Source organism: Nycticebus coucang, chromosome 9, assembly GCF_027406575.1.
Source record: "Nycticebus coucang isolate mNycCou1 chromosome 9, mNycCou1.pri, whole genome shotgun sequence".
Taxonomy (NCBI): domain Eukaryota; kingdom Metazoa; phylum Chordata; class Mammalia; order Primates; family Lorisidae; genus Nycticebus; species Nycticebus coucang.
In genome coordinates, this window is record NC_069788.1 from 19,293,593 (window position 1) to 19,320,919 (window position 27,327).

At 36.8% G+C, this 27,327-nt stretch overlaps 1 protein-coding gene across 1 annotated transcript in view; it reads left to right on the plus strand.

Annotated features, from left to right (window-relative positions):
• Positions 1 to 27,327, plus strand: part of EYS (eyes shut homolog) — a 1,685,250-nt gene that overhangs the window by 1,074,568 nt on the left and 583,355 nt on the right. Inside the window, 1 exon segment of the mRNA XM_053601630.1 lies at positions 20,586 to 20,736. Within this exon segment, the coding sequence (XP_053457605.1) occupies positions 20,586 to 20,736 (151 nt within the window).

Genomic DNA, 27,327 nt, shown 5'->3' on the forward strand with positions numbered 1-27,327 from the left:
ACAATGAATATACTCCATTTTATTTCACAGAAATACATGATACAGAAGGCTTTCTTGAAATACATGATACAGAAGGCTTTCTAAAAGGACAAAGTCAATTTTAGAACAATACCCTATCTTGAGATTCCCACTATCCCTGTACCCAAGCTTGGGCTTGCGTCTTGGAATCATTACTTTTTCAGATACACCTTTCCTGTAAGCATTGAGGTTATAAAAGTTGTAGGAATATATGCACCAGTCTCTCTACAAGTATTTAGCCACAGAATTGTCCTTCAAGCTGTTCTGAAGCATCCTCTCCCCTTGCTCAGATGACTGGGTTTATGTGTTATGGAGACTGAGTTGCATGGTATGTCTTAAAGCATTCCCTTTCTCTGACAGAGCAATCACGATCATCCTTACATGTCTTCAAGTCCTGTAAGCTTGAACTGTAAAGCATTATGTTTCAACACACAGTAATGAGAGAACATTTCAGTTAACTTTTTGTTTATTCTCCATTTAGTCCTCTATAAAATCTTTCCTACTCAAGATTAGAACAAAGTGAGCAGAAATCATACTGCAAAGATAATATAAGGTTAAACTGGTTTGCATTCCATTTTGTAAAATCATGTATGTGTATATACACATATTTTTGACCATATGTGTTATTACCATATAGTCATGTTTTAAATTTTATTCATCTAATTTTTTAAAATAGCACATAAAAATTTCTTGACAGTAATTTGAATTTGTGTAGCACTGAATCTCTCTTAACATCTTCAATGAGAAATTAGAATCCCCAGGTGTTTTGTTCATATCAAGCATATCCAGATATTTGAGAACCTCTGTTTTGCAATTTTAAATGGTGTTCTTTTCTATAATAACTGATGAAGCCTTTCTCAGAGAGTCAGTTTTAGTTTAAAGAATGAACAAGGTGGGCAGTGCCTGTGGCTCAAGGAGTAGGGTGCCGGCCCCATATACCAGGGGTGGTGGGTTCAAGCCAGCCCCGGCCAAAACTGCAAAAAAAGAACCAGCGTTTTTCAGTCTGACTTTTTGCAACCAATAAAATAGAGAACTAAAATTTTAGGATTCAAACCATCAATTTTCATTTCGATTTTATTGTCTGTCTTCAGGTTATCTGAAAGGATGACCATAAGTGGTATTTCTGAGTCTGAAGGAGTTGCAGTTTGGGATCTTATAACTTTAGAGATCTTAGTGACTACGGATTTAGTATTATACTAGGTTTGCCTAAACATGACTTCCTAGGGCTGCTTTTGTCTGATGCTAAGTGATGGATGACAAATGGCAAATGTTGATGAAACTTCATTCGTGTGTGTGTGTGTGTGTGTCTAGTGAAGTGAATATTCACCAGCCATTCTCAAATATATTATCCTTCGATTTCCATGGATCTCCTACTGATTCCCATAACTAGACTCTTGATTCCCATAACTAGACTGTTGGGCCCTTGTACACATGTCTGAAGTTCTTCACCACTACTTCACATCCATTGTGATGGCCTTGGCTGTATTTATCCCTCAGCATTACGGAAGATGTCAAAGAAAACAAGAGGGTTTTGTAATCAAGGATCCAGAATTCCCAGCTCTGGGGCCATTAGCCAGGGCTTTGGACGAGTCGTTTGTCCTGGACAAGTCCTGGAAGCTGATTTTTCTCAGCTGTAAAATGAAAATGATAATAATTCTTACAGTAAAAAAGATAATACAATCTGAAGCACTTTATAACAATATCCCTCCCAGTCCATTCAGGCTGCTATAGGAGAACTACCACAAACTGAGCAGCTCATAACAACAAACATTTATTTCTCATAGTTCTGGCAGCTGAGAACAAGACACCAGTAGGTTCGATGTCTGGTGAGGACCCATTCCCTGCTTCATCACTGGCATATTCTCACTATGTTTTCACCTGGTGGAAGGCAAACAAGCTCCTTGGGCCTCTTTATTATACCTGTATAAAGGTATTAACCCATTCATGATCTAATCACATCTCAAAGGCCCCCACCTCTTAATACCATCATTTGGGAGTTAGAATTTCAACTTATAAATTTGGGGGGATTAATGTACCCGCAATGAATCCCCAACAATAAAAAAAAAAGGTAAAAAAAAAAATAAGAAAATCTATTTGAATTTAACTTATGCAAAAAAAAAAAAAATTGGGGGGGAATACAAATGCTCAGACCAGGGTGGTATCTAATATTGGTAATAAAAGAGAAGATTACTAAATTGACCCAGAATATAGGGTGGTAATAAATATCTGGGCACTTTACTGGAGCTGCATACCTCAGTTTCCACATACTTCCCATGAGCAGCATACATGGTTTAGTTCATTGAATGTTGTCTTTCTCAATCTAGGGTCAATCAGACAGTTTTTGTTCTCCATCAATAGTTTTCTGGTTGCTGATTCTTGTAATCTCTGGTACATTAGTTTTATCATTCTCTCATTCTACTAGTGTTATTCTTAGTTCAGGCCCTCTGCATTTGGTCAATGTATCTTTTTTCACAATTGATCTAGTTTTATTCTACAGAAATAAAAAATGACTATTTGTAATCAAGGATCCAGAATTCCCAGCTCTGGGGCCATTAGTCAGGGTTTGGACAAGTCGTTTGTCCTGGACAAGTCCTGGAAGCTGATTTTCCTTTGATTTACATAGATCTCCTACTGATTCCCATAACTAGACTCTTGGGCCCTTGTACACATGGGCCCCAATCCATAATCATATGTGTGAATATGATTATGGTGCTATCCATTTCATGACTCAGAGCTGAACAGTAGGTTTACTTACAAAAATACTAACATTCTAAAGCTAGGAAGACACTACTGCATGAAGAGTTTGAAAAAATGGGAGGGAAATAAAGCAAGAGAGTAATAGAGAAAAGAACTGCTTAAGAAAAGAGGGACCTCTAAAAGATTTTCTAAGCCTGGGCAGCTCATGTCTGTAATCCTAGCACTTTGGGAGGTCAAGGTGGGTGGATTGCTTGAACTCAAGAATTTGAGACCAGACTGAGCAAGAGTGAAACCTGTCTCTGCCAAAAATAAAAAAAAAATTAGCCAGGTGTTGTGGCTGGCACCTGTAGTCCCAGTTATTTGAAAAGCCCAAAGTTTGAGGTTGCTGTGAGCTATGAGACCATGGCACTCTACCCAGGGCAACAGAGTGTGACTCTGTCTCAAAAAAATTAAAAAATATAAATACATAAATGAACAAATAAATAAAAATAAAAAATGACATTTTAAGGATGAAGATATACAATTTTACCGATAATTTATTTAGACATATTTTACGGATGTGAAAACTGTGAAAAAAGTTAAATGGCCTTGCCTATTTCTCGAATCCTATTTTTCCAACCAACATTCATGCACACGTGTTATAATGACTTTTCACATCCCTGCCAGTCTTTATTTCAACTCAATGCCCTCTCACCTCCTGCCCCCAAGAACTTTTGCACACACTATTCCATCTGCCTAGGAAACTCTTACCTAGTTATGCTGGTTCACTGAGTCCCGTTTGTTTTTTAGACTGTCTCAAATCTCACTTCCTTTGGAATGTGTTCCCTGCCATCTCAGATCAGATCAGTCCCCAATCCATTAAGCATCTGGATGTTTGGTACAAGTCTTCCTCTTTCTTGAGAAGTAAATTACAGAAGAAGGGTTCTAGTGCCGTTTTGTCATTCTGTATCCAGCATGGACAGTCTTGTGTGATACATGGTAGTATTTAAAATTCTCTGCTTGAGAAATAAAGAGTAAAATGTCTCCTAGATAACAAATGGTGGAACTAGGATTTAATTGCAAGAGGGACTTTACCTAACAAATGCAATCAGTGTAACCTGGCTTATTGTACCCTCAATGAATCCCCAACAATAAAAAAAAAAAGGGGAGTCTTCCTTTCTCCAAGTCCAGGCTTTCTCTCTTTCCTCTCTTAAGTGTATATATGTATACGTACATGTTGTATATGTATATATATTTGCATACATATATACACACATATACAGAGGATGCCTTAAACTGTATACATATTTTAAGAAAGGAAAATAGTCTATTAAAATGGTGATGTTAATTATATGCCAATAATATTTATTATCCTGTATATTGTATCTTTTATCTCTTGTAATTGCAGAAGTCAAATGTGATTTGAGTATTCCAATTTTATTTTATTTTTTGAATATTCCAATTTTAATACAGCTTTTTTTCCTTTCTTACATGTGGACATTTTTTTGTACCCTGTATATGTATGTGTACATATTGAGCAATTTAGGAAAGGCCCAGAGAAGATGAATAATATAGGCATTTTTGTTTTTTTTTTTTTTTTTTTTTAAATTTTTTTATTAAATCATAAGTGTATACAATGATATGATTATGGGGCATCATACACTCACTTCATAAACCATTTGACACATTTTTATCCCAGTGGTTAACATAGCCTTTCCGGCGTTATCTCAGTTACTGTGCCAAAACATTTATATTCTACATTTACCAAGTTTCGCAAATACCCCTGTAATATGCACCACAGGTGTGATCCCACCGATTCCCCTCCCTCTACCCACCCCCCCCTTTCCCACTTCCCCCTATTGTTAAGTTGTAGCTGGGTTATAGCTTTCATGTGAGAGTCCCAAATTAGTTTCATAGTAGGGCTGTGTACATTGGGTATTTTTTCTTCCATTCTTGGGATACTTTACTAAGAAGAATATGTTCCAGCTCCATCCATGTAAACATGAAAGAGGTAAAGTCTCCATCTTTCTTTAAGGCTGCATAGTATTCCATGGTATACATATACCACAATTTATTAATCCATTCATGGATCGATGGGCACTTCGGCTTTTTCCATGACTTAGCAATTATGAATTGGGCTGCAATAAACATTCTGGTACAAATATCTTTGTTATGTTGTGATTTTTGGTCTTCTGGGTATATGCCCAGCAGAGGAATTACAGGATTGAATGGCAGATCTATTTTTAGATCTCTGAGTGTTCTCCATATATCCCTCCAAAAGGAATGTATTAATTTGCATTCCCACCAGCAGTGCAGAAGTGTTCCCTTTTCTCCGCATCCACGCCAACATCTCTGGTCTTGAGATTTTGTGATATAGGCTAGTCTCATTGGAGTTAGATGATATCTCAAAGTAGTTTTGATTTGCATTTCTCTGATGATTAAAGATGATGAGCATTTTTTCATATGTCTGAAGGCCGTGCGCCTGTCTTCTTCAGAGAAGTTTCTCTTCAAATCCCTTGCCCAGCCTGCGATGGGATCCCTTGTTTTTTTCTTGCTGATGCGTTTGAGTTCTCTGTGGATTCTGGTTATTAAACCTTTGTCAGAGTTATACCCTGCAAATATCTTCTCCCATTCTGAGGGCTGTCTGCTTGCTCTGCTTACTGTGTTCTTAGCTGTGCAGAAGCTTTTTAGTTTGATCAAGTCCCAGTAGTGTATTTTTGAAGCTGCTTCAATTGCCCGGGGGGTTCTCCTCATGAAATACTCACCCAGACCAATTTCTTCAAGGGTTTTCCCTGCATTCTCCTCTAGTATTTTTATAGTTTCATGTCTTAAGTTTAAATCTTTAATCCAATGAGAGTCTATCTTAGTTAATGGTGAAAGGTGTGGGTCCAATTTCAGTCTTCTGCAGGTTGCCAGCCAGTTCACGCAGCACCATTTGTTAAATAGGGAATCTTTTCCCCACTGAATGTTTTTAATTGGCTTGTCAAAAATCAAATAGCGGTAAGTAGCTGGATTCATCTCTTGGTTCTCTATTCTATTCCAGATATCTACTTCTCTGTTTTTGTGCCAATACCATGCTGTTTTGATCACTATCGATTTGTAGTAAAGTCTGAGGTCTGGTAGTGTGATTCCTCCTGTTTTGTTTTTATTTCTGAGTAATGTCTTGGCTATTCGAGGTTTTTTCTGATTCCATATAAAACGAAGTAATGTTTTTTCAAGATCTTTAAAATATGACAGTGGAGCTTTAATAGGGAGTGCGTTGAAAGTATATATTGCTTTGGGTAGTATGGACATTTTGATAATGTTGATTCTTCCTAGCCATGAGCATGGTATGTTTTTCCATTTGTTAACATTTTCAGCTATTTCTTTTCTTAGAGTTTCATAGTTCTCTTTATAGAGATCTTTCACGTCTTTTGTTAGGTAAATTCCCAAATATTTCATCTTCTTTGGCACTACTGTGAATGGGATAGAGTCCTTAACTGCTTTTTCAATTTGACTGTTGTTGGTGTATATAAAGGCTACCGATTTATGAATGTTGATTTTGTAACCTGAGACGCTGCTGTATTCCTTGATCACTTCTAGGAGTTTTGTAGTAGAGTCCCTAGTGTTTTCCAGATACACAATCATATCATCTGCGAAGAGCGAGAGTTTGATCTCTTCTGACCCTATATGGATACCCTTGATCGCCTTTTCTTCCCTAATTGCGGTGGCTAAAACTTCCATTACAATGTTGAAAAGCAATGGAGACAATGGGCAGCCTTGTCTGGTTCCTGATCTGAGTGGAAATGATTCCAATTTAACTCCATTCAATATGATATTGGCTGTGGGTTTGCTGTAGATAGCCTCTATCAGTTTAAGAAAAGTCCCTTCTAGACCAATTTTCTTGAGTGTTCTGATCATGAAGGGATGCTGGATATTATCAAAAGCTTTTTCTGCATCAATTGAGAGAATCATATGGTCTTTGTTTTTTAATTTGTTTATGTGCTGAATTACATTTATAGATTTACGTATATTGAACCAGCCTTGAGACCCTGGGATAAAACCAACTTGGTCATGATGTATAATTTGTTTGATGTGTTGCTGGATTCTGTTTGTTAGGATCTTGTTGAATATTTTTGCATCTATATTCATTAGTGATATTGGTCTATAATTTTCTTTTCTTGTTGGGTCTTTTCCTGGTTTGGGGATCAGGGTGATATTTGCTTCATAGAACGTGTTGGGTAGTCTTCCTTCTTTTTCTACATTTTGGAACAGGTTGAGTAATATAGGTACTAATTCCTCTTTAAAGGTTTGGTAGAATTCTGACGTGAAACCATCTGGTCCCGGGCTTTTCTTTTTAGGGAGGTTTTGTATAGTTGATGCTATTTCTGAACTTGATATGGGTCTGTTCAACATTTCCACTTGATTCTGGTTAAGTCTTGGAAGGTGGCGTGCTTCCAAGTATCGGTCTATTTCCTTCAGATTTTCATATTTCTGAGAATAAAGTTTCTTGTAATATTCATTAAGGATTTTTTGGATTTCTGATGAGTCTGTGGTTATTTTGTCTTTGTTGTTTCTGATTGATGATATTAGAGATTTTACTCTTTTTTTCCTGATTAGGTTGGCCAGAGGTTTATCTATTTTATTGACCTTTTCAAAAAACCAGCTTTTTGATTTATTGATCTGTTGTATTATTCTTTTGTTTTCAATTTCATTTAATTCTGCTCTAATTTTGGTTATTTCTTTTCTTCTACTGGGTTTGGGGTTGGAATGTTCTTCCTTTTCCAGTTGCGTGAGATGTCCCATTAAGTTGTTAACTTCCTCTCTTTCCGTTCTCTTGAGGAAGGCTTGCAGTGCTATAAATTTCCCTCTTAGAACTGCCTTTGCAGTGTCCCAGAGGTTCTGATAGCTTGTGTCTTCATTGTCATTTTGTTCCAAAAAATTGGTGATTTCTTTCTTAATCTCATCTCTGACCCAGCTATCATTCAGCATAAGGTTATTTAACTTCCATGTTTTTGTATGGGTATGCAGATTCCTGTTGTTACTCAATTCAAGTTTTATTCCATGATGGTCCGAGAAGATGCATGGAATAATTTCTACTCCTTTAAATTGACTGAGGTTAGACTTGTGACCTAAAATGTGATCAATTTTGGAGTAAGTTCCGTGGGCTGATGAGAAGTATGTGTATTCAGTTTTGTTGGGATGAAATGTTCTGTAGATGTCTGCTAAATCTAAATACTGGATGGTTAGGTTTAAATCTAAGATTTCTTTGCTCAGCTTCTTTCTGGAGGATCGATCCAACACTGCCAAGGGAGTGTTGAAATCTCCAACGATTATGGAGCTGGAGGAAATCAAGTTACTCATGTCTGTTAGAGTTTCTCTTATAAATTGAGGTGCATTCTGGTTGGGTGCATAGATATTAATAATTGAGATCTCGTCATATTGAGTATTACCCTTAACAAATATGAAGTGACCATTCTTGTCCTTCCTTACTTTTGATGGTTTAAAGCCTACTGTATCTGCAAATAAAATTGCAACACCTGCTTTTTTCTGATTACCATTTGCCTGAAATATGGATGACCATCCTTTCACCCTGAGTCTGTATTTGTCTTTTAAGTTGAGATGTGACTCTTGTATGCAACAAATATCTGGCTTAAGTTTTTGTATCCAGTCAGCTAACCTATGCCTCTTTAGAGGACAGTTTAAGCCATTCACATTGATGGAGAGTAAGGATAAGTCTGGTGGAATTTTGGGTATCGAGTTTTTCAAAGGTCCAGTGGACATTTTTAATCCTTTCGCCAGTGTGGAAGTTGGAGTTTGATCCGAAGTTTCTGAGTGAGTTTACTTTTGTGGTATAGGATTGGGTTGGTCATTGTGGAGGATAGGTCTGAGAACATCCTGAAGAGCTGGTTTACTTATGGCAAATTTTTTCAACATATGAATGTCATTGAAGTATTTAATTTCTCCATCATAGATGAAACTCAGTTTAGCTGGATACAAGATCCTGGGTTGAAAGTTTTTTTGCTTTAGGAGATTAAAAGTTGATGACCAGCCTCTTCTTGCTTGAAAAGTTTCAGCAGAGAGATCTGCAGTTATTCTAATATTCTTACCTTTGTACGTTATAGTTTTCTTTCGCCGGGCTGCTTTGAGAATCTTCTCTTTCATGTTAACTTTAGTGAAGCTAATTATGATATGTCTGGGAGATGGCTTTTTGGGGTTGAATCGTGCTGGGGTTCTGAAGCTGTCTGCTATCTGAATTTCAGATTCTCTAGGCATGTCTGGAAAATTTTCTTTCATAATTTCATGTAGAAGGGCCTCTGTGCCCTTGGCTGCCACGTCATCAGCCTCCGAAATTCCTATAACCCTTATGTTATTTTTTTTCGAATTATCTGAGAGCTCTCTGAGTGAGTGATCCGTTTTTGCTCTCCATTTCTCTTCCTCTTTGAGAGATTGGGAGCGTTCGAAGACTTTATCTTCAATGTCAGAAATCCTTTCTTCTGCTTGCTCCATTCTGTTACTGAGGGATTCTACTGTATTTTTCATATCTTTGAGGGCTGTAAGTTCTTGTTTCAGTGTGTCTAAGTCTTTGGTGGTTTTGTCTTTAAATTCGTTAAATTCTTGAGACAGTTTTTGAATTTCTCCTCGAATTCCTAATTCCATTTTATTAATCTTGTCTGCAAACCAAATTCTGAATTCGACTTCTGACATCTCAGCCAGTTGTTTATGAATGGGATCTTCAATCACATCTGCCGTATCTTTTCTTGGGGGGGTTGATCTATTCTGGTTATTCATGTTACCAGAGTTTTTCCGCTGATTCCGCCCCATGGTTTACTCCCTTTGGTTTTTCCCCTGGGGTTTTATCGAGGGCCCGTACAGTGTTGTGGCCTGAGAAACTGGGGCCCTGTCTGGTGTGGTGGAGCAAAGTGGTTCTGTCTTGTTTTCAGCTGGTTTCTGTTCGATCCTATTGCAACTTCTACTCTGGCTTGAAGTCTCAGCTGTGTGGAAAAATCAGCAATTAAGTCACCCCGCCTGCCCACCTCTGGCCCCAGTTGGAAAAGGAGAATCAAACCTTCCTACAATCGCACACCCAGGGCACCACCTGAAAAGTCCTCAGTCTATTAGCCCAGTTCAAAAGGTCCGAATCAACTGTCTCAATCGGCACTTGTCTCAGGTGGAAGGGTTCAAGAGGTCTCTGGGAACTGGATCACAGGGGCCTGGTGACTCCTCTGAGACAGCTCACCCCAGTGCAGCGTGGAGTCAGGAGGAGCCACCCCGCAAACAGAGCAGTCTGGGAAGGTCGACGTCTCCTTCCCCACTTTGCCCCTCCGTCGGACCCAGTCACTGGTATCTCTGCAGATGGCTAACCCAGTTGCCTGCAGTGAACAGACACTCCAGGGGTTTGCACCTGCCTGAATCGCGAGGAAGTCTGCCAGGCCCCCGCAGACTGCCGCTATCTAGCAGGAGGAGATGGGGCCTGACATCTTTGAGTGTTTGATGCAGGTGATGGGAAGGAGGTGTTCACTCAGGCTTAGCCCCGTCCCTGATGGATGCTGCTAACAGAACAGAACAGAACAGACAACTTTGTGAGGTTCTGTCTCTGTTCCTGTCGTCGCCTACAGGAGACGGGCTGTTTTGAGTTCAAACGTCTTTGCTGCTGGAGAATTGCGTCTGAACACCTCTCTGGGTCGGCCCCGCCCTGGAGGCTTCCGGGTTTGTGAGCCGTGTCACCTGTGGCCTCCTCTGGTTGCCCAGGGAGACAGGGGGTGTGGCCTCAGAATATCCAGAAGTGAGCGTTCTGCCGTTAAAGAAAAAACGGCTGTTGATCTACCTCCAGGGAACTGCTGCTCTGGTGTGGGCACTCAGGCGACCCTTTTCTCCTCTGTCCCGCGCCCCAGAGTCAGCACTGAGCGGCCGCAGTTTGTGCTGGGTCCACACCCCTTAAGAGATCCCCCAAGAATCAGAACTCTTGGGGGATGGGCCCCCAGACCCGGATTGGGAGTGGGGCGGGGGGAAGCTAGAGTTTCATTCAGTTTCACGCAATACTACGGTCCGGGGAGGGCTCCTGCACTGCACCGCAGGGAAGTGCCGCCAAGGCTTGATTTCCCCTCAGCGGAGTGCCCTCTCCTCGCTCACGTGTCCCAGAGTCAGCGCTGACCTGACGCAGCTCAGGCACTGTGCACTCCCCTCGAGAAATCACCCAAGGAGCCGAACTCCGGAGGGATAGGCCCTCAGACCCCGGGTGAGAGTAGGGGTTCTCAGCTCTCAGCGGGGAGGCCAGAGTCTGATTCAGTCTTGGGCCCCGTATGCCCGGGGAGGGTTGCTGCACTGCACCGCAGGGAAGTGCCGCGAGGCGTGACTCCCCCTCAGCCCGGTGCCCTCTCCTCACTCGGTGCGCCTCAGAGTCAATGCTGACCAGTCGCAACTCGGGGACTGTCCACTCCCCTTGAGAAATCACCCAAGGATCCGAAGTCCTGGGGGACAGGCCTCCAGACCTCAGTGGGCGGGAGGGGAGCGCCGGGGATTCAGGGTTGCCGGCAAAGGATTCCCAAAGTTTTATTCAGTCCTATGTCCGGCAGGAGAACGCCACGGCACCCCAGTAGGGGAGGTAGGTCCAGTTTTTAGAAGGTCTCTCCCGTGGAGTGTAGTGGGAGAGCCTTTAATTTCTGCCCGCTTGTTCAATTGTGGGGCTCCAGAGCCGGTCTCATGGGGGAGGGGGACTCCCATCCGCTTGGTGGTGGATTTTGTACCTTTTGTTTGCGTCCTTGTGATCACAACTTGCCTCAGCGGTGTTGATGTGCGTTCTTCAGCCTTCTCTCTTGGTGAGGCTCAAGTCCACCAGGATACTTACTAAATTCCTGTCCCTTAACTCTCCTTCTAGACGGGAGCCTTTGTTGAAAGCTGGCTTCAGTCCGCCATCTTGTCTCCCCTCAATATAGGCATTTTTGAAATGGCATTCAGGCGAGCCAGTAGCTTTATGGTTTCAAGTGACTAAGAGCCTCATCATTTCTCCTACCCCCGTGTGGTACACCCTAGTAATCAAAGATTGCCAAAACTGTCAAATCCTAATGGGTTTTACAAGTAGTTGTGGGACTGAAACTAGACTGAACTGAAAGTGTCCACCTGTATGCTAAGCTCTGATAAAGCTATGTGGATCTGACTGTGGACTTAAACCCAAATTTACATAGTGAAATAACTATCCCTCTTAAAAGCATACTGTGCTGATCATCTGAGGACAGGATGTAAGATGCACACTTTCAGTATCCTACACAGGCTCCAAACATTTCCACAACTCAACAGGCGTATTTTTAGATTCAGCAATGAAATAAGGAGAATCCAGGTTCTCAGGGAATGATTTTATCACACAAATAATTTTGAAGATGCTTTTTGATCCTTCTCTTATTTCTCTAAGCAAGCACGCTTGCTCTAGCACCTCTACTTGCTGGTGTTTTCTTGAACTATTTGGCTGATGTGTATACTTTGGAGGCAATCACAGCAGGGCCAAAGACTCTCTGAAGAATCTCCAGTGATAGAAAAGTACCACCATGTCAACTCGTCTACTGGCTTCATATTGGTATTGAGTACATTGGTACTTGCTTTCCCATTCTTGTGATACTTTACTAAGAAGAATGTGTTTCAGCTCCATCCAGGTTAATACAAAAGATGTAAAGTCTCCACCATTTTTATGACTAAATACTATTCCATGGTATATATATTTTAAAATTAATATGCTATCTAGGTTATCTTTTTAATAATTGAGAAAAATGAAATTTTAAAGATAAATGAGTATTCAGAAATTATGATTATCACATTTTGAAATTTGGGGGGTTTTGTTTTTCTAAATAATGGACAATATAAACTAACATAATTTATGAAGTTATCTTGGTGTTCTTATTCTGGAATTAATATTTTAACCCAAGAAAATACCACTACATGTGGTTTAGTTGCTCATAAAGACAAAGTTAATAATTGGTTACATTTTTCTTGATTTAAATTTAATCTGTGGTCTTGGTAGTGAATACTCTGATCTTGATTATTTTAACATTGAGTATTTTGCATCTTCTGGAATATAATTTAATTAAAATAACTATAATTAATGTGGGTATTAATTATATCACTGATATTCAATGTCAACCACAGATGCAAAAAGATATTAAAAAATCCATTTATTCAATGGAAAGATCCAAAATTTTAGCAGTGCACAGCCTTTCAGAAGAGTCATGACATGATGTGTCAAACCTTTTGTCCCACACACAAGTACAAAAAAGAAAAAAATGACCATTTACATGGTTTTTAAGAGTATGCAATCTGAAAAAATGAAATCAATGAGAATAATTCTTTGTTTTGAATTAGTAAGAAAACAACTCAATTACATGGCAGTTTTAATACTGAATTCAAAGTTTTTAGAGTCTCTTTGTTCAGCTGCCTAGTTGTTAGAAAAACTGACTGTGGCTCAATGAGTGCAAACAGTTAACTTTGCCAGGAGGAAATCTCATGGGCGGAGGAATATTATCCTCCTAACCTGGAGACCAGACCAGCTGTGGTGGCAGAGAATGGGCCACACTTGGCAACTTAAGGGCTTTCTCCCTGAGAGAAGGCCACTATTTTAGAATCACAGTTATTTAGGATAGAAGAAAATAGCTGGTGTATTTCAGGAACACGGTTATTGCTATAAAGTAAAACTCAAAATTTAATTTTCTAAGGCTATTAAACCAACACTAAGTTTTGCAAAGAAATCAGAAAGGAATAAATCATAACTGTGATTGAGACGTTGCTTTCTCACTGAAGAAATAAAACAGAAATATCAAGCAATCACATAAAAGAGAAAGCAGTACATAATGGAATACAAAAATGAGTGCCACACTTAACTAGTATTCGACATTAAAGAGGTCATTAAGATAGAAAACGTAAGAAACATTTTAGGTAATAAGTGGAGCCAAGTCTTAGTTATAAGTACCATTGAAATGGGTAAAAGAGGAACCTTAAGGGCCAGAAGGATTCACAGCCAAGTTGAAGTCTTAAGACAACTAGAAGACTGATCTAAAGATTTCATAAAATTTCTGTTGTGCTCTCATAATTAAATGAGAAGAGCCTAAATCGGAGAGATAGAGGCTTGAATTCCAAATGGACATATTTAGATGTAATTCTTTTGGCCACAGTCTGTCATTCAAAGTTTCAAATTGGGGAGTTTATTTTACTTTTTAGAAAGATGTGATAGGGTAGTATAAGCTAAGGACAATTCTATATCCCCTGAATATTTTATGAGAATTGAATTGAGTCTCCTTAATAGAAATATTCATTGTATTTGTTTAATTCCCATTAAAACATCTATTTGCAATTGGAGTTTAATAAATATCTTCCAATGAATATAAAATGTCTCAAGATACCTGGGATAATTTGATCTAATAAAAATAGTGTATCAAAATATCATATTTGCTCCATAAATATGCACAACTGTTATGTATCAATAAAAATAGTGTATTGTCATTAAATATCTAAATTGATGCCTCTCTTATTTCTATTTGTGTGAATAGACAACTTACAGGCCCAAATTCTTCTTGAAAGGGTAGATTTATTTTGATTTTATAATAATGTCTTTGTTTCTTTATGATTGATTTAATCAATCAAGTTTTTTTTCTACATAAATGGGATAACCACAAAATAGAAACACACATGTTCAGGTTCTGTGGGTAGGTTTGGTACTGCCGATAAGAAATAGTTTTATTAAGCATGGAAAGATCATAAAGTATAAAGTGGAAGTCAGAGTAATTTCTAAACCTTGACCACCGTAACACTCAAGAATAATACCATGAGAGGGTTGATTTACAACCTGATGAAATTTTGCTATTTACTTTCTTTTTGTGTACTTGTTTACAAGATTGGCTTATTTTATATATCCCCTGCAGTCTTGGCTAACACCTGTGCAAGTTTAGAACTTGCTGGGTTATGATATGGTAGCCAGGAGGATGACATCACAGTATATCGCCCACATCTCTATGGAGTTCAGCATTTACTTGACCTTTCCTGATGTCTACCCTAAATACCTGAATGCAACGAATAGAATTTATAGCACAATAAACTTTCCTTCAAGGTTCTAGTTAGTAGAGTGTAGGTCATGATTACCATTACGTAAGTATACAAATGGCAGATCTGAACAATCATTGCGAGTTTGGGAGAAGAGCAGTTAAAGGTAGTTCAAACACCAGTCCTCCTCAGGAGAGTCCTATACTTATAGTTATGCAAAAAATTCTGCTCTACTCATTTGACCTTTAAAGCACCCTGTGTAGTGATTTTAGAGAAAGCATTAAAAAGGCCTTGATGGAAAAATTTCACAGTGCGTGGTGAGCTAGGCAAACTGTTCATCAGCAAATGCTAAACAATAATGATGTAAGACTTTCTCTACGTCCAGTCAATTCATGTTAGATTCAGTAGCGCGCAATCAGAATAGCACTGCCTCTCCTCTAATGAGCCTAAGGGGAAAGATACGGCAGCTGTTAAAAAGTGTGTCTCTTGAATAAAATAACCACCCTTCTAGACGGAATATTGGAATTGCATCTTCGGCAATGAAAACCTGATGGTCTACAACATACTTATAATGGAGGCGTGCCTACCTTTCATCTCCCTTCAACATAGCTGCCAGCTCTTCAAATAGGTATATGAGAAAAGATGACATGCCATTCTTGTGTTCATTTACAATGAGTAATTTATTTTGGAAATGATAATAGTTTTGAAAACAAGAATATCCATGCAGAATTTTAAATATGAAAGAAAACATTCCCTATTTATCCAAAGGTACAAATCCGCACACTTTGTGCATAGATAATAGTATTCTGATGGCGAAGCTGATCACTCTTTGTGACAATGCATAGAAATCGTACTGGAATGATCAAAATCATAATATGTTTGAAAGAAAAAAATTCAAATGTAGTATGTCTATAAATAATTTCCCACCATAATGTATTAACTTTTCCCCAATATCATTTGTTTGTTGTTCATTTACTCAGATTAAACATCATAGAAAGTTTCTAGCTTGGAGCTGACTATCAAAGGCTAGTCACCGGATCCATTGCTATTCATATCGAAAACGTAAAGAATTAAATTCCACCTGGCTAACACTAATGGAGAGAGATATGACTTGAGTTTTTCCCAGCAACTATTATCAGGTCCAACTCCAATGAAGAGTCAAATTCTATACTCGATCAATATAGATTCAGATTATCAAATAATGTGAAAGATCTTTACACGATGGGTCACAAAATCAGTCACCTTGATGCTCTCAATACGCTAGGTATGAAAATCTGTTTCAGTCAGGGTTTTACTAGATAAACAGAAGTATCCAAAAATATAAATTAAGAAGTTTATTTTAAGGAATTGGTTTATGTGATTGTAGATTCTGGCTGAACAGGCACAAATTTCTAGGACAGGCCATCAATTTGATACTAAATCACTAAAATTGCCTATAATTTGATTCAATAATTCATTTCTAGGAGGATGTCATAGAGAAATGATTAAACAAGGGTAAGATGATTTTCCAAGATTTAAATGCCACATAATTACAATGTGATTTTTATAATTTCAATAATCTTAAAAACTAAAAGTCCAGCAATACGATTCACACAAATAAATTATTATATAGTCATATAAGAGAAAAATATTCAAACCAGACGGTTGATGCAGTTGTATATTATTGACCTATATTTTCTAGGTATAATTATAAAAACCAAGCAATAAAAGGTTCAAGATTTCTTTAGTTAATTATATGTTAGACAAATTGTTAAATTAATTACTGTGATCTTATATTGCTTTTATTATCAGGATAAAAATCTCTAGAGTTTATACAATATATTTTTGAGTTGTCATATCCAGAGGTCAAAAAAATGTTTGATATCATGATGGATTCATTCATGAGAAATGAATTCATTACCAGTATAAATGAATAAATATTATTGCTATTTTAAAATCACAAAAGAGTGCAAAGTGTTTTTCTAAACATTAAATTTTACAGAATGATTAGAGCAGAAGTGGTTGTGCTTTTTATTTTTATCAGTTAATGAATAGCTTCCTGGAAGCCATATCCTCCCTGTGATATTTTTAACAGTTTAATTGTGACACATAATTAACCCAGAAAGCTTCCAGTTTGCTTCTAAATACAGAATCCAAGCAAATCTATTGAGTTCTAAAAATGTTCAACAAATTTTACTCTCATCCTCTTAATAGAGAGGATATCATTAATCTTTTTAAAAAAGTTCAAAACTTTCTATCAAAGCTTGACTATTGGTTACAAGGCTATACCTGGTCTTAGCTCAGTTAAGTTTCATATTATCTGTATAGAGGAGGATGTGAAGAATCTATCTAAATGTTTGATAAGAAAACAAGTAAGTACATGCATTACAGACATGATTCACTAATGGATTGTGTCTATTCTAAATTCAAAAGGGGATAAATGCATTTGTGTGTTTGTGGATGTGTGTAAAACGTGACCATGTACAACAGGACACTCAACTGCAGACTTCCAGGTATCATTAAAATATTACTAAAATGGACCATATGTTGGGCTATGCAGCCTCAATCAATATATTTCAAAGAAATATTATAAAACCATGGAATATTTTCTGAACAACCTTGATTTGAGCTAAAATTAGAATACAAAAAATAACTAGAAAGGCCCTGTATGTTTGTAAGTTCGGCAACACAATTCTGAACAATCATTGGACCAAAGAAAAGAAATCACAAATAAAATTAAATAATATTTTAAACAAATAATAATGAAAAATAAAACTCGTTGAATACAGCTAAATTTAAGTTTTGAAATAAATTCAATCTTGAGAGCATATATTAGATTAAAAACTGTCAGGTTTGGCCTCTTGGTGGAATATTGTCTTGAATTTTTGGCTCTTGCTTGGAAGTATCACAAGAAGGACAGGTACCACGGACAGACTGCAGACAAGAAGCAATTCCCCACAAACAGCTTTTATTGCAGAAAAGAAAGAAGCTATAGAAAGCAAAAATACATTCTAGAGAAAGGAACGGTGGGTCTCCAAGACTGGAGAAAAGCATTAAGGACTCCCCAGTGGCTTCCTTTCATTGGCCAGCTCTGGTGAAGGGCTTGTAAGAGACTGTGGCATGTTACCAGATGATGTACATGATTGACAGGCGTTCTGCGTTTTTCCTGCAGTCCCTTCTCCTGATTGGTCCCCAGCTTCTCGCCCTAAGAACTGCCCTCCTGGTCTGTATCTGCCACTTGCAGAGGTGATGCCTGGTTAATATGAGAGCGAGTGAGTTAAGCACTGTGAAAGTTAAAGGAAATAAATCATAGAGATAAGAGCAGAAGTTAATGGAGTAGTAAAAGAAGTAGAGAACAGAGACTATCAACAATGCCAAAAGTATGTTCTTTGAAATTTACTTCTGTCTGCCAGTGTTGATCTATGAAACAAATAAAATAAGAAAAGACAACCAACAGAAAAAGGCAGACATGAAAGTTCCAACCCCAACAAAAATATAAAAGGAAATTATAAAATAGTTTCTGCCGATACCTTTGAAAATTTAGATTAGAAGAATAAAACAGCAAAGTAAGAGGGTTTATCTCAACTTACAAAGCCTAAGTATTATAGGCAATGTAGTGTTGGTACAAAGGTAAGCAATGTGGGGTAATGAAAGAGAAAGAGTGCCCAGGAGAAAAACATACACTTACCCCTCAGCCAAAACCATGCTGAGGAGAAGAACTGAGGTAGGAGAACTTACTCTATTGGGTACTAAAAACTGTATTTTTAGAGTAAGTCTTAAGACAGTGATGTAGTGGTACAAAGATAAAGAAATATTGAGCAATGGAACAGAGGAAAGAGTCTAGAAACAGATCAACATTTTGGACATGATTTATGACAGAAGTAACAGTTTAGAACAGGGGAGAACAGATAGGTTTTTGTACACTTACATGACTAAGTCAACTGGATTTCCATAAGGAAAAAATAAAATTGACACATACCAGTGACTATAAAAAAAAATCAATATCAGATGGATTGTAGATCTAAATGTCAATAGAAAAGTATATTTTAAAAAATGAAATAGAGGAAATTCCTGTGCTGCCCAGGAACAAGTATCCTTGTAAGTCACTCAAATAAACTCGTCACACTCACCAAAAAAAAAAAAAATACATTGGGGACAAGAGCCATTAAGGTTATTAAACACTAATCACTGAATGTAAGATTGATCAATGGGAGCAAATTAGAATTTAAATCTTCTGATGATTAAAAGACGCTATTACAAAAATAAGAATGTAAGACGCTAAAGCGACAAATAAAATTCTCACAATGTTAAATCGTAGAGCATGTCTCAAACATAGAGAGAACTTTAAGTATTTGTTTCTTAAATCCTCAACAGAAATGCATATTTATGTGCACCAAATAATATGCACAAGCATGTTTATAGTAACATTACTATTAGTAACCTCCAAATTGAAAAAATTCAAATGTATACTAACATTAACTTATATACAATTATATACCTTGAAAACTAGCAGACTACTGTTAAATTCAATAACAAAGTTGAATATTGAAAACACAATACTGAATTTGAAGGAGAGGTTGTATGTGTGTGTGTGTGTGTGTGTGTGTGTGCGCGCGCCTGCCTGTTGGGTTAGAGAGGCCTGGCTAGTCATTTTATGCCTTTTGACTGAGGTAGTGGTTACTTGGAAATGTTCACAATATGATATTTCATAGAGCTTTACTGTTCACTCTCTTCATTAGGTATGCTATGATTCAATAAAAAGTTTCTGTCACATATTTATAATAAGGAATGACATTGATAGGTGGATATCTATCTTTAAAAGGATTATAATAAAGTTTACTTGCAGGGGTATCCAACGTCTTGGCTTCTCCACATCACATTGAAAGAAGAGGAGTTATCTTGGGCCACTCATTGAAACACAAACACTAGCAAAAACCATTGAGCTAAAAAATAAAAGTAAAAAAGGTCCATGCATAATTTTCATGGTATTTGCCATCACAGATAAGCAAAAAAGTACACACAGAATCCAGATGCAGCCCATAGGCCAGCGGTTGGACACCCCTGCCTGAATCACTAAGATTTTCTCTGTAAGGGTTAGATAGTAAATATTTGGGGCCTTTTGGGATTTAGAGTCTTATTGTCATTACTTAACTCTGCCATGAAAACAGCCATAGATTATGTAGGAAGAAACATGTGTCAGTGATCCAATTAAATTTTATTTACTAAGAGGTGGCAGACGAGATTTGCCCCAGGGGTGTACTTTACCAATCCGTGGATTCAATGATTAGTTAAACATATGGCTAGAGAAAATGAAACATGCACATCTACACGTTGGAGCGTTGCTGAAGTATGTTGTCTTCCTCATTTTTCTAAAAAAAAAAAGGGCATATGGAAATTATTACTCTAAGTCTCCTAATTAAGTTATATTTGATTTATGCTTCCTTTATTTTTACATGCTTTACTTCCTAGTATGGTTTATATTTCTATAGCTAATTCTTGTCTGGAACATTTCTGTTTACCACTTAAAGATATTGTACTCTGTATAGCCACATTTAAGTCTGATCTGTTTTAATATTTTTTACTCATACAGAAAATTCAACAATGAAATGGGATATTATACTCAAACATCCTTTCCATTACTATTAAGAAAGATCTGCTTATCACCAGGATTTATTTATTTCATTGATTGCTGTGATTTGTTGTTTTATCAAAATTAGCTTTCTTTTTATGTGCTAAACACATTAAGGATTTCTAATTTAGAACAGATTAAGCTACTTCTGGCTTTGTGGGTTTTATGTTGAGATAATCTATTTACTTGAATTCTTCATTTAGGAGTAGCTTAATTAATTGGTCAGAAAAATGTTTATATGACACATACAAAAACCATAAATTTCTTTTCTAAATGGTTTCAGGCAAGAATTGGATCCATGTCGAGCTGAACTGAATATTCTAGGGAGGATTATAAAAGCAAGCAAAGTGATCAGTCACATATCCGAAAAATCCACTACAAAATCAGGATCTGTTTTTATAGGTGGATTTCCAGATCTTCATGGGGAAAACCAGGTATTTCTACTGAGTTTTAAAATATTAATTGTGTAATTGTATTTAGAAAAGAAAAATGAAAATTTGGTTTAGGAAAGATTTCAGGAAAAATGTTTTGGAGCAATTATACTAATAATCCATCTATTTTTATCTGTCACGCTAAAGTAGATTAAAAGTTACTATTCTCATTAAACAGAATTGCTCTATCTCAGTACTATTTTCTATTTATAACTATAGTTTGTATATTATATTTCTTGATAATATTAAGCAGATTGGCTTTTGCACACCCCTAGTCATTCTCACTGGATATGAGAGTGGGTTGGCTTAATAACACATAAGAAATATCATTTTAGAAATGAAACTAGAAGAGCATCCCCACTCTCTGTTTCACGTAGAATTACTCTTACCATAGAGAAATGTCTCTACAGAGATTTGCATATATGCCAGCCCACTTTAAATTTCCATTTAAATAATTAGCTTATTGTCTTCCTTATTAAGCTATCTTTTAAGATAATGGCTTGAATGCTAACACATGCTATTATTTGGGTCCATTTTCTGCTGTTGCAGAGAATTGCTTTACAAATTTAAGTATGTTTTCTAAGTATGCCAAGAGCTTATTACATTTATGAATCTTTTCTCTTATTACATTTAACCACTGTATTTTAATGTATTTGAACATACCATGTTTGTATTATTGCAAATACAAAATGCTATTATTTTAAAGTCCCACAGGTAAAGCAAATTGATATAAACCTACTTTTTTAATAAGTGCCCTGACTGTGGTATATATATAAGATAAAAAAAAGTAAAAGCAAATATACACAAATAACAAAATTGACTGGCATATGTAGTGTGACACATATTCCTATAATGAAATAAGGAAATTCTGTATCTGTCACCATGAAGAAATGAAGCAATTCTATATCTGAAAACACAGTAGAAATTATTCTAGATTCAGATTTACACTATTAATAGTAAAAGTAAATGTATTGATAATTAAAGAGACTTTTGTGACTTCTTCTATAATATTAATGCACTTTTTAAACTTTTCCTAGCTAAATCAACCTATAAGTTCCCTAAGAGTAGAAAATATATTTTATTTACCTTCCTATAGACCGAGGAAAGAAAAGTTTCTGTCACGTAGTTTGAACTCAATGAACAGTTTTTAAATGGTAATCTTAGTTAAAGAATGGATGAAAAGACTCTTAAGAACTTACACAAAGTATCCTTTAGTCATTTGCATCTGGATTGAACTCTTATTTCATTGATATGTATGCATTTTCCTAAGTAAAAGAGAAGTTTTTGTGTAGAGGTTTTTTATGAGAATATGTCAAGACTTAAAGATCTATACTTGTATATAAATATTTCCTCTTTTATAAACATTAATGATATATACAATCAACATAGAAAAATAGAAAAGGATAGTTCCTGGGAAGTAAGAGAGTTTGTAATTAGGCAGAGATTTGAGGGAAGATCAAGTGTCTGCCTGGTAAATAATATGTAGACTATTCTTCTAGACAGAAGCGATATCACACACACACACACACACTCTTAGGTCATGGAAGGATCTGAAGGAGGAAGAGGGAAATATAGAAATAATTCATTATTGTGGCAAAGTGGAATTTCATATGAAGTGAGCAGGAGGAAAAACTGAGTAGGTAAACAGGAGCCAGAACATAAGGGATTCTAGATAAAATGCAAAATAGTAGAGACTTATATGTTGGTACCTAAGAGAGCCATTTAAGAAGTTTGTCTTTCCATACGTTTCCTTTTATTATTATTATTAAATCATAGCTATGTACATTAATGCAATCGTGGGGTACACAGGAAGCGGCATTATGCTGTTTTCTTTTTTTGTAGAGACAGAGTTTCACTTTCTGGCCCTTGGTAGAGTGCCGTGGCATCATACAGCTCACAGCAACCACCAACTCCTGGGCTTAAGCGATTCTCTTGCCTCAGCCTTCTGAGTAGCTGGGACTACAGGAGCCTGCCATAATGCCCGGCTATTTTTTTTTTTGGTTGCAGTTCAGCCGGGGCCGGGTTTGAACCCGCCACTCTCGGTAAATGGGGCCGGCGCCTTACCGACTGAGCCACAGGCGTTTTCATTCTGAGATGTAGAACTGGAGGGATTTAGATTGCAGAATAAAAATTAGTAAAGTTAGATAAGAACAATATTAAACAAGAAGTGATATATCAATAAGGGTAGGTAGATAACTATGAAACCTACTGAACTTAAGGATAATTATAGGTAAGAAGATGTAAAATTAGAATTTGAATGACAGGTTAGCTTACATGATGAGAGAATTTATTGTGCCACTCTTAAAATGAAGAACATAGTATTACTTATAGGATAAATGGCAGATTTATGATTGCATTTGAGTTACTTTGGGTGATATGGGTGATTTTCGAATGTTCAACCACTGGTTTCTCAGCACCACTAATCAATCCGTCCATTATATCGGTGCATATATCCAGTACAGTCCTGCTGAATATCAGTCTTACCAGCAGGATGTTATGATACAGAATAAGTCATTCGAAATATGGGCCTTGAGTTCACAAGAAATCTGGAATATATGACTGTGGGGTTCTTCACACAGAGACCGTGGAAACCATAACCATTGACTGAATTGATTTTGTATATCAGGAGAAAAGAGGGCTGATAACTGGGGCTCAGCAATCAAGGACCAGCCTAAGAAAGAGGTGCTCATAAAGGTGGTTAATGATTCCAGGCTGACAGTCGACAAAAGAATAAAAAAGTCACAAAGACTAAAGGTGCAGAGAGTTTCCAAAAGGGGCATCTATCTGTTCAATACCAATACTACAAAAGGTCAACCACAGACTTAGGAGAACAATCAGAACAGAAACCAACTGTAATATTGTAAAGAATAATAAATGGACTGGAAGAAGCAGGAGAGTGATTATAAGTTATTTTTTCTACAAGCTCATTAATAAAAGAGAGAGAGAAAGAGGTTATTATAAAATAATAATAATAAAAGAGAGAGAGAATGAGGCCTTGACAGAGTGTTAAAGCTGCAGAGCTGTGAATAATAATGGACTATACTTCTAAAGACTTTTCCTCCAAAATCTTTCCTGAAAGGGTTGTCATTTATGAAATGATTATCTCACTAAAAGCTTGGTATCCGTCCTGTAATGTACGGTAACTAGACTCTCGTTGTAATCAGATTTAGAGGAACGTTCCGTGTGTACCAATGAAGTTACCTTGAAATTAAAGAGGAAACCAGCTAAGCGGGTTTTCCCTTCAAGTTAAATGTGCTGTGTTTGAAAGATTTTATGTCAGCCCCTTATTGATTTTTATTCTTTTCTTATCCTATTAGAGTGTCACAGTAACTGTGTGTGTATATGGGAATGTGTGTGCCATACACTAATATTGCTATGTACAAAATGATTGATGCAGGCAAACTATAAAATGTATCCAGGTGATAATGCTTAAAGAGAAACCATTGGATGGATCAGGGAAAAAGAATGGAAAAACAACTTGTGGAACTTGTTTCTTGTGCAGTGCAACCCCTTGAATAGCTAAGTATCATGCAGGTTCTAACTATCTAATTATTGTGTTCTGATTAAGAGCTGCTGTTTAAGCACAGTGGGTTGTGAGTGCTCAGAAAATTAAAAACAACAGGTTTGCAGTGTAAAACATTAAGGAAAAGAACTATATTTGATTCCTTGAGCCCCAAAGTGCTAAGTTCCATTTATCCTCTCACCTCTAAGTTTCTAATAGTGTTTTCCTGAACTGACCAGAGTCCCTCCACATGACCAGTGTCACTAATCCAAAGCCTATGTGCTGACAGGTTGTGTAATGCTTCCTTTAACAAAATCACACAGAGCTCAGTATGGGAGAAGAGAATGAAACAGTTAGATACTTTCAATTTTGTGTCTGGAGTGTGAAAAGCTCTGCTTCCCTTGATGACCGTAAGTGATAGCTTTTAAGATGTAAGAGTAAACTCCCCCTCTCTGAGGCGAGGGAAACTCTTTCCTTGGTAGTTCTTTAATTGCTTACACTTTTCAATGCATAGACTCTCACTTTTGGGTTCAAGTTATTTAAGGATGCTAAGCTTTGATCCCTAAGAAATGCAGACCAGTTACAGTGGCACTAGCTAAGTCACTTTGCTAAATAAATGAAGAAATAAAATAATCATGGAAATAAAGAAATATTATTGTTAATCCATTAGCAGTTTTTTTAATACAGAAATTGATAACATAAGTTCTGGTAAGGTTCTTGTTTTCTGAATGCAAGCTGGTCGCTAAGATTAAAGACAATATGTACTGGCATATCCTATTGAATTGGACTGGAATTTTTGAAGAATTAGGGACTCATTCTGAGAACATAAATATTCTTCTTAATTTTAATTTAATTGTAAATTACAGTATGATACAATTCAATAATTTTTAAAATATTCAATGACTCCATTTAGAAATAAGAATACTTTGGTAAAGCAAATAAGTATTATCTATCTTATGTATGTTCAAGACATTGATTTACAAAATCAGTACTTACTTTCCTACATAATTCATTCACTTTTATAAAAGGGGCTATGGGTCATTAGCTATTAAACTCCTTTAGCCAAAATAGTATTATAATACTATTCATAGTCTGAAACATGAAGACAAAATTCCTTTGAAGAATTTGCAATAGACTGCTGAAGAACAAATGGAAAAATCACCTCTGTGATTTACTTTCTTTACACATTGGTCACTTATATTACTCATCACAGCTCATCATCAGCTTAAGGAGGTTGTATGTATCCAGTGACACTTCAGTACAAGAGTATGCGATAGACTATTACAGGATGCTTTTCAACCTTTTGACCTCTTCAAAGACATTTGTTATATAGATGCAACATGATCAGAAATAAAATAAAACACCTGAAAAAAACAAGAAAGGTGACAGCATTCAACACTTTTAGGTTCAGTAAATTATGAAAAAAAAAGCTAATTCCTACCCTGTCCTCATTTTCTGTCAAGCTAATCTTGATAGAAGTCTGTTCAGGGGTGGCACCTGTGGCTCAGTGAGTAGGGCGCCCGCCCCATATACCGAGAGTGGCAAGTTCAAACCCCGCCCCAGCCAAGCTGCAACAAAAAAATAGCTGGGCGTTGTGGCGGGCGCCCGAAGTCCCAGCTACTCGGAAGGCTGAGGCAAGAGAATCACCTAAGCCCAACAGCTGGAGGTTGCTGTGAGCTGTGATACCATAGCACTCTACCAAGGGCAACATAGTGAGACTGTCTCAGAAAAAAAAAAAAAAAAAAAGTCTGTTCAGTAGGCGTTTGTAAAGCCTGCTTACTGGTAAGCAAAAACCCACCTCTCTAATAAACATAAACAAAATAATAGACATCAAGGCTTTACTGCAACATTTTGAAATTCATTGCTGCTTCTGGAAGTTATGTCATGAGTCACTCATTCATTTCTTTATTTGGTCATCCTCCTGGACTGCCATAATTTGGACTCTTCAACATTTGGTGTCTTTTCTGCCATCAATAGCATTTAATCACAGGTGAATAAATTAACGGGTGTAGACTAGCACAATAAGAATTATTTTCCACTCCTTGTACATATAAGGATCACTTTTATTTAATTCCCATGTGAGAATCTGCCTTTGTTAGTCAACTGATAATCCATTGTGGGCTCTGGGCCTCAGTCCCTGGTGCCCCAGAAACTGCAAACACATATAGTTAAAATCCGTGATCTTCTCCTTCACACATAAACACGAATTCATTTCAAAAAGGTTAATATAGAAGGAAAAAAGGAGGGTCATGAATGAATATCCGCATTATATGAATTCCCTAAATAGAAGAATGTAAGCAATATATAATCTTTGAAATACATACATCTATGTTTGATAGATTATAAACAAAGCGAGGACTAATAAACTCAAAAATCAGGATAGGGATTACAAGGTAAGGATGGAGAAGAGATCAAACAGGAATTTTCAGCATTCAAAGCAGGTCTCAAAATTGCTCATTATGTCTTACACTAGCTAGGTAGAGAGTAGCTGGGTATTCATCTTACTGGTCTTTAAAATATTCATATCCATTCTATATACATGTATGCACATTCATAGGTGGGTGTTATACATGTAGCAGGTACATTGTAATTTACATTTTTAAAAAGTGCCTGTGTTATAGGAATCAGTGTTAAAATCATCATGTGGTATACAGCAATTTAGTGAACAGAAAGCAAATTTACCAGATTCATACTAATAATTATGTGAAATTAATTATTCCATCTTTAATTTCATTAGCGTTATGGTTTTGTTTCCATTTGATTTGTTAATTTGTTTGTGCTTTATAGTTTTGTGAAGCAATAAATAGGAATTTGTATCTGACTTTATGTTTCCCATAAAATGTGTCTAAAGTGGTAATTACTGAAATTACTTGAGTTAATGTTGAAGACTTCTGAATCGTTTTTCTTTGAAAATAAGTATGTCACTCAGCTTTGGGCATGTTAGTAGTGACTTTAAAAGCTTTGCGGCTGTAAATGAGAAGAGAACAGATAGAGGTCAGTGGTTTCTTAAGGCAATTACACAGGATATGATCACTGACTAAATTCCCAAACACAAACCAATACATTTGATTCATTCTATAAGTTCTTGTCTA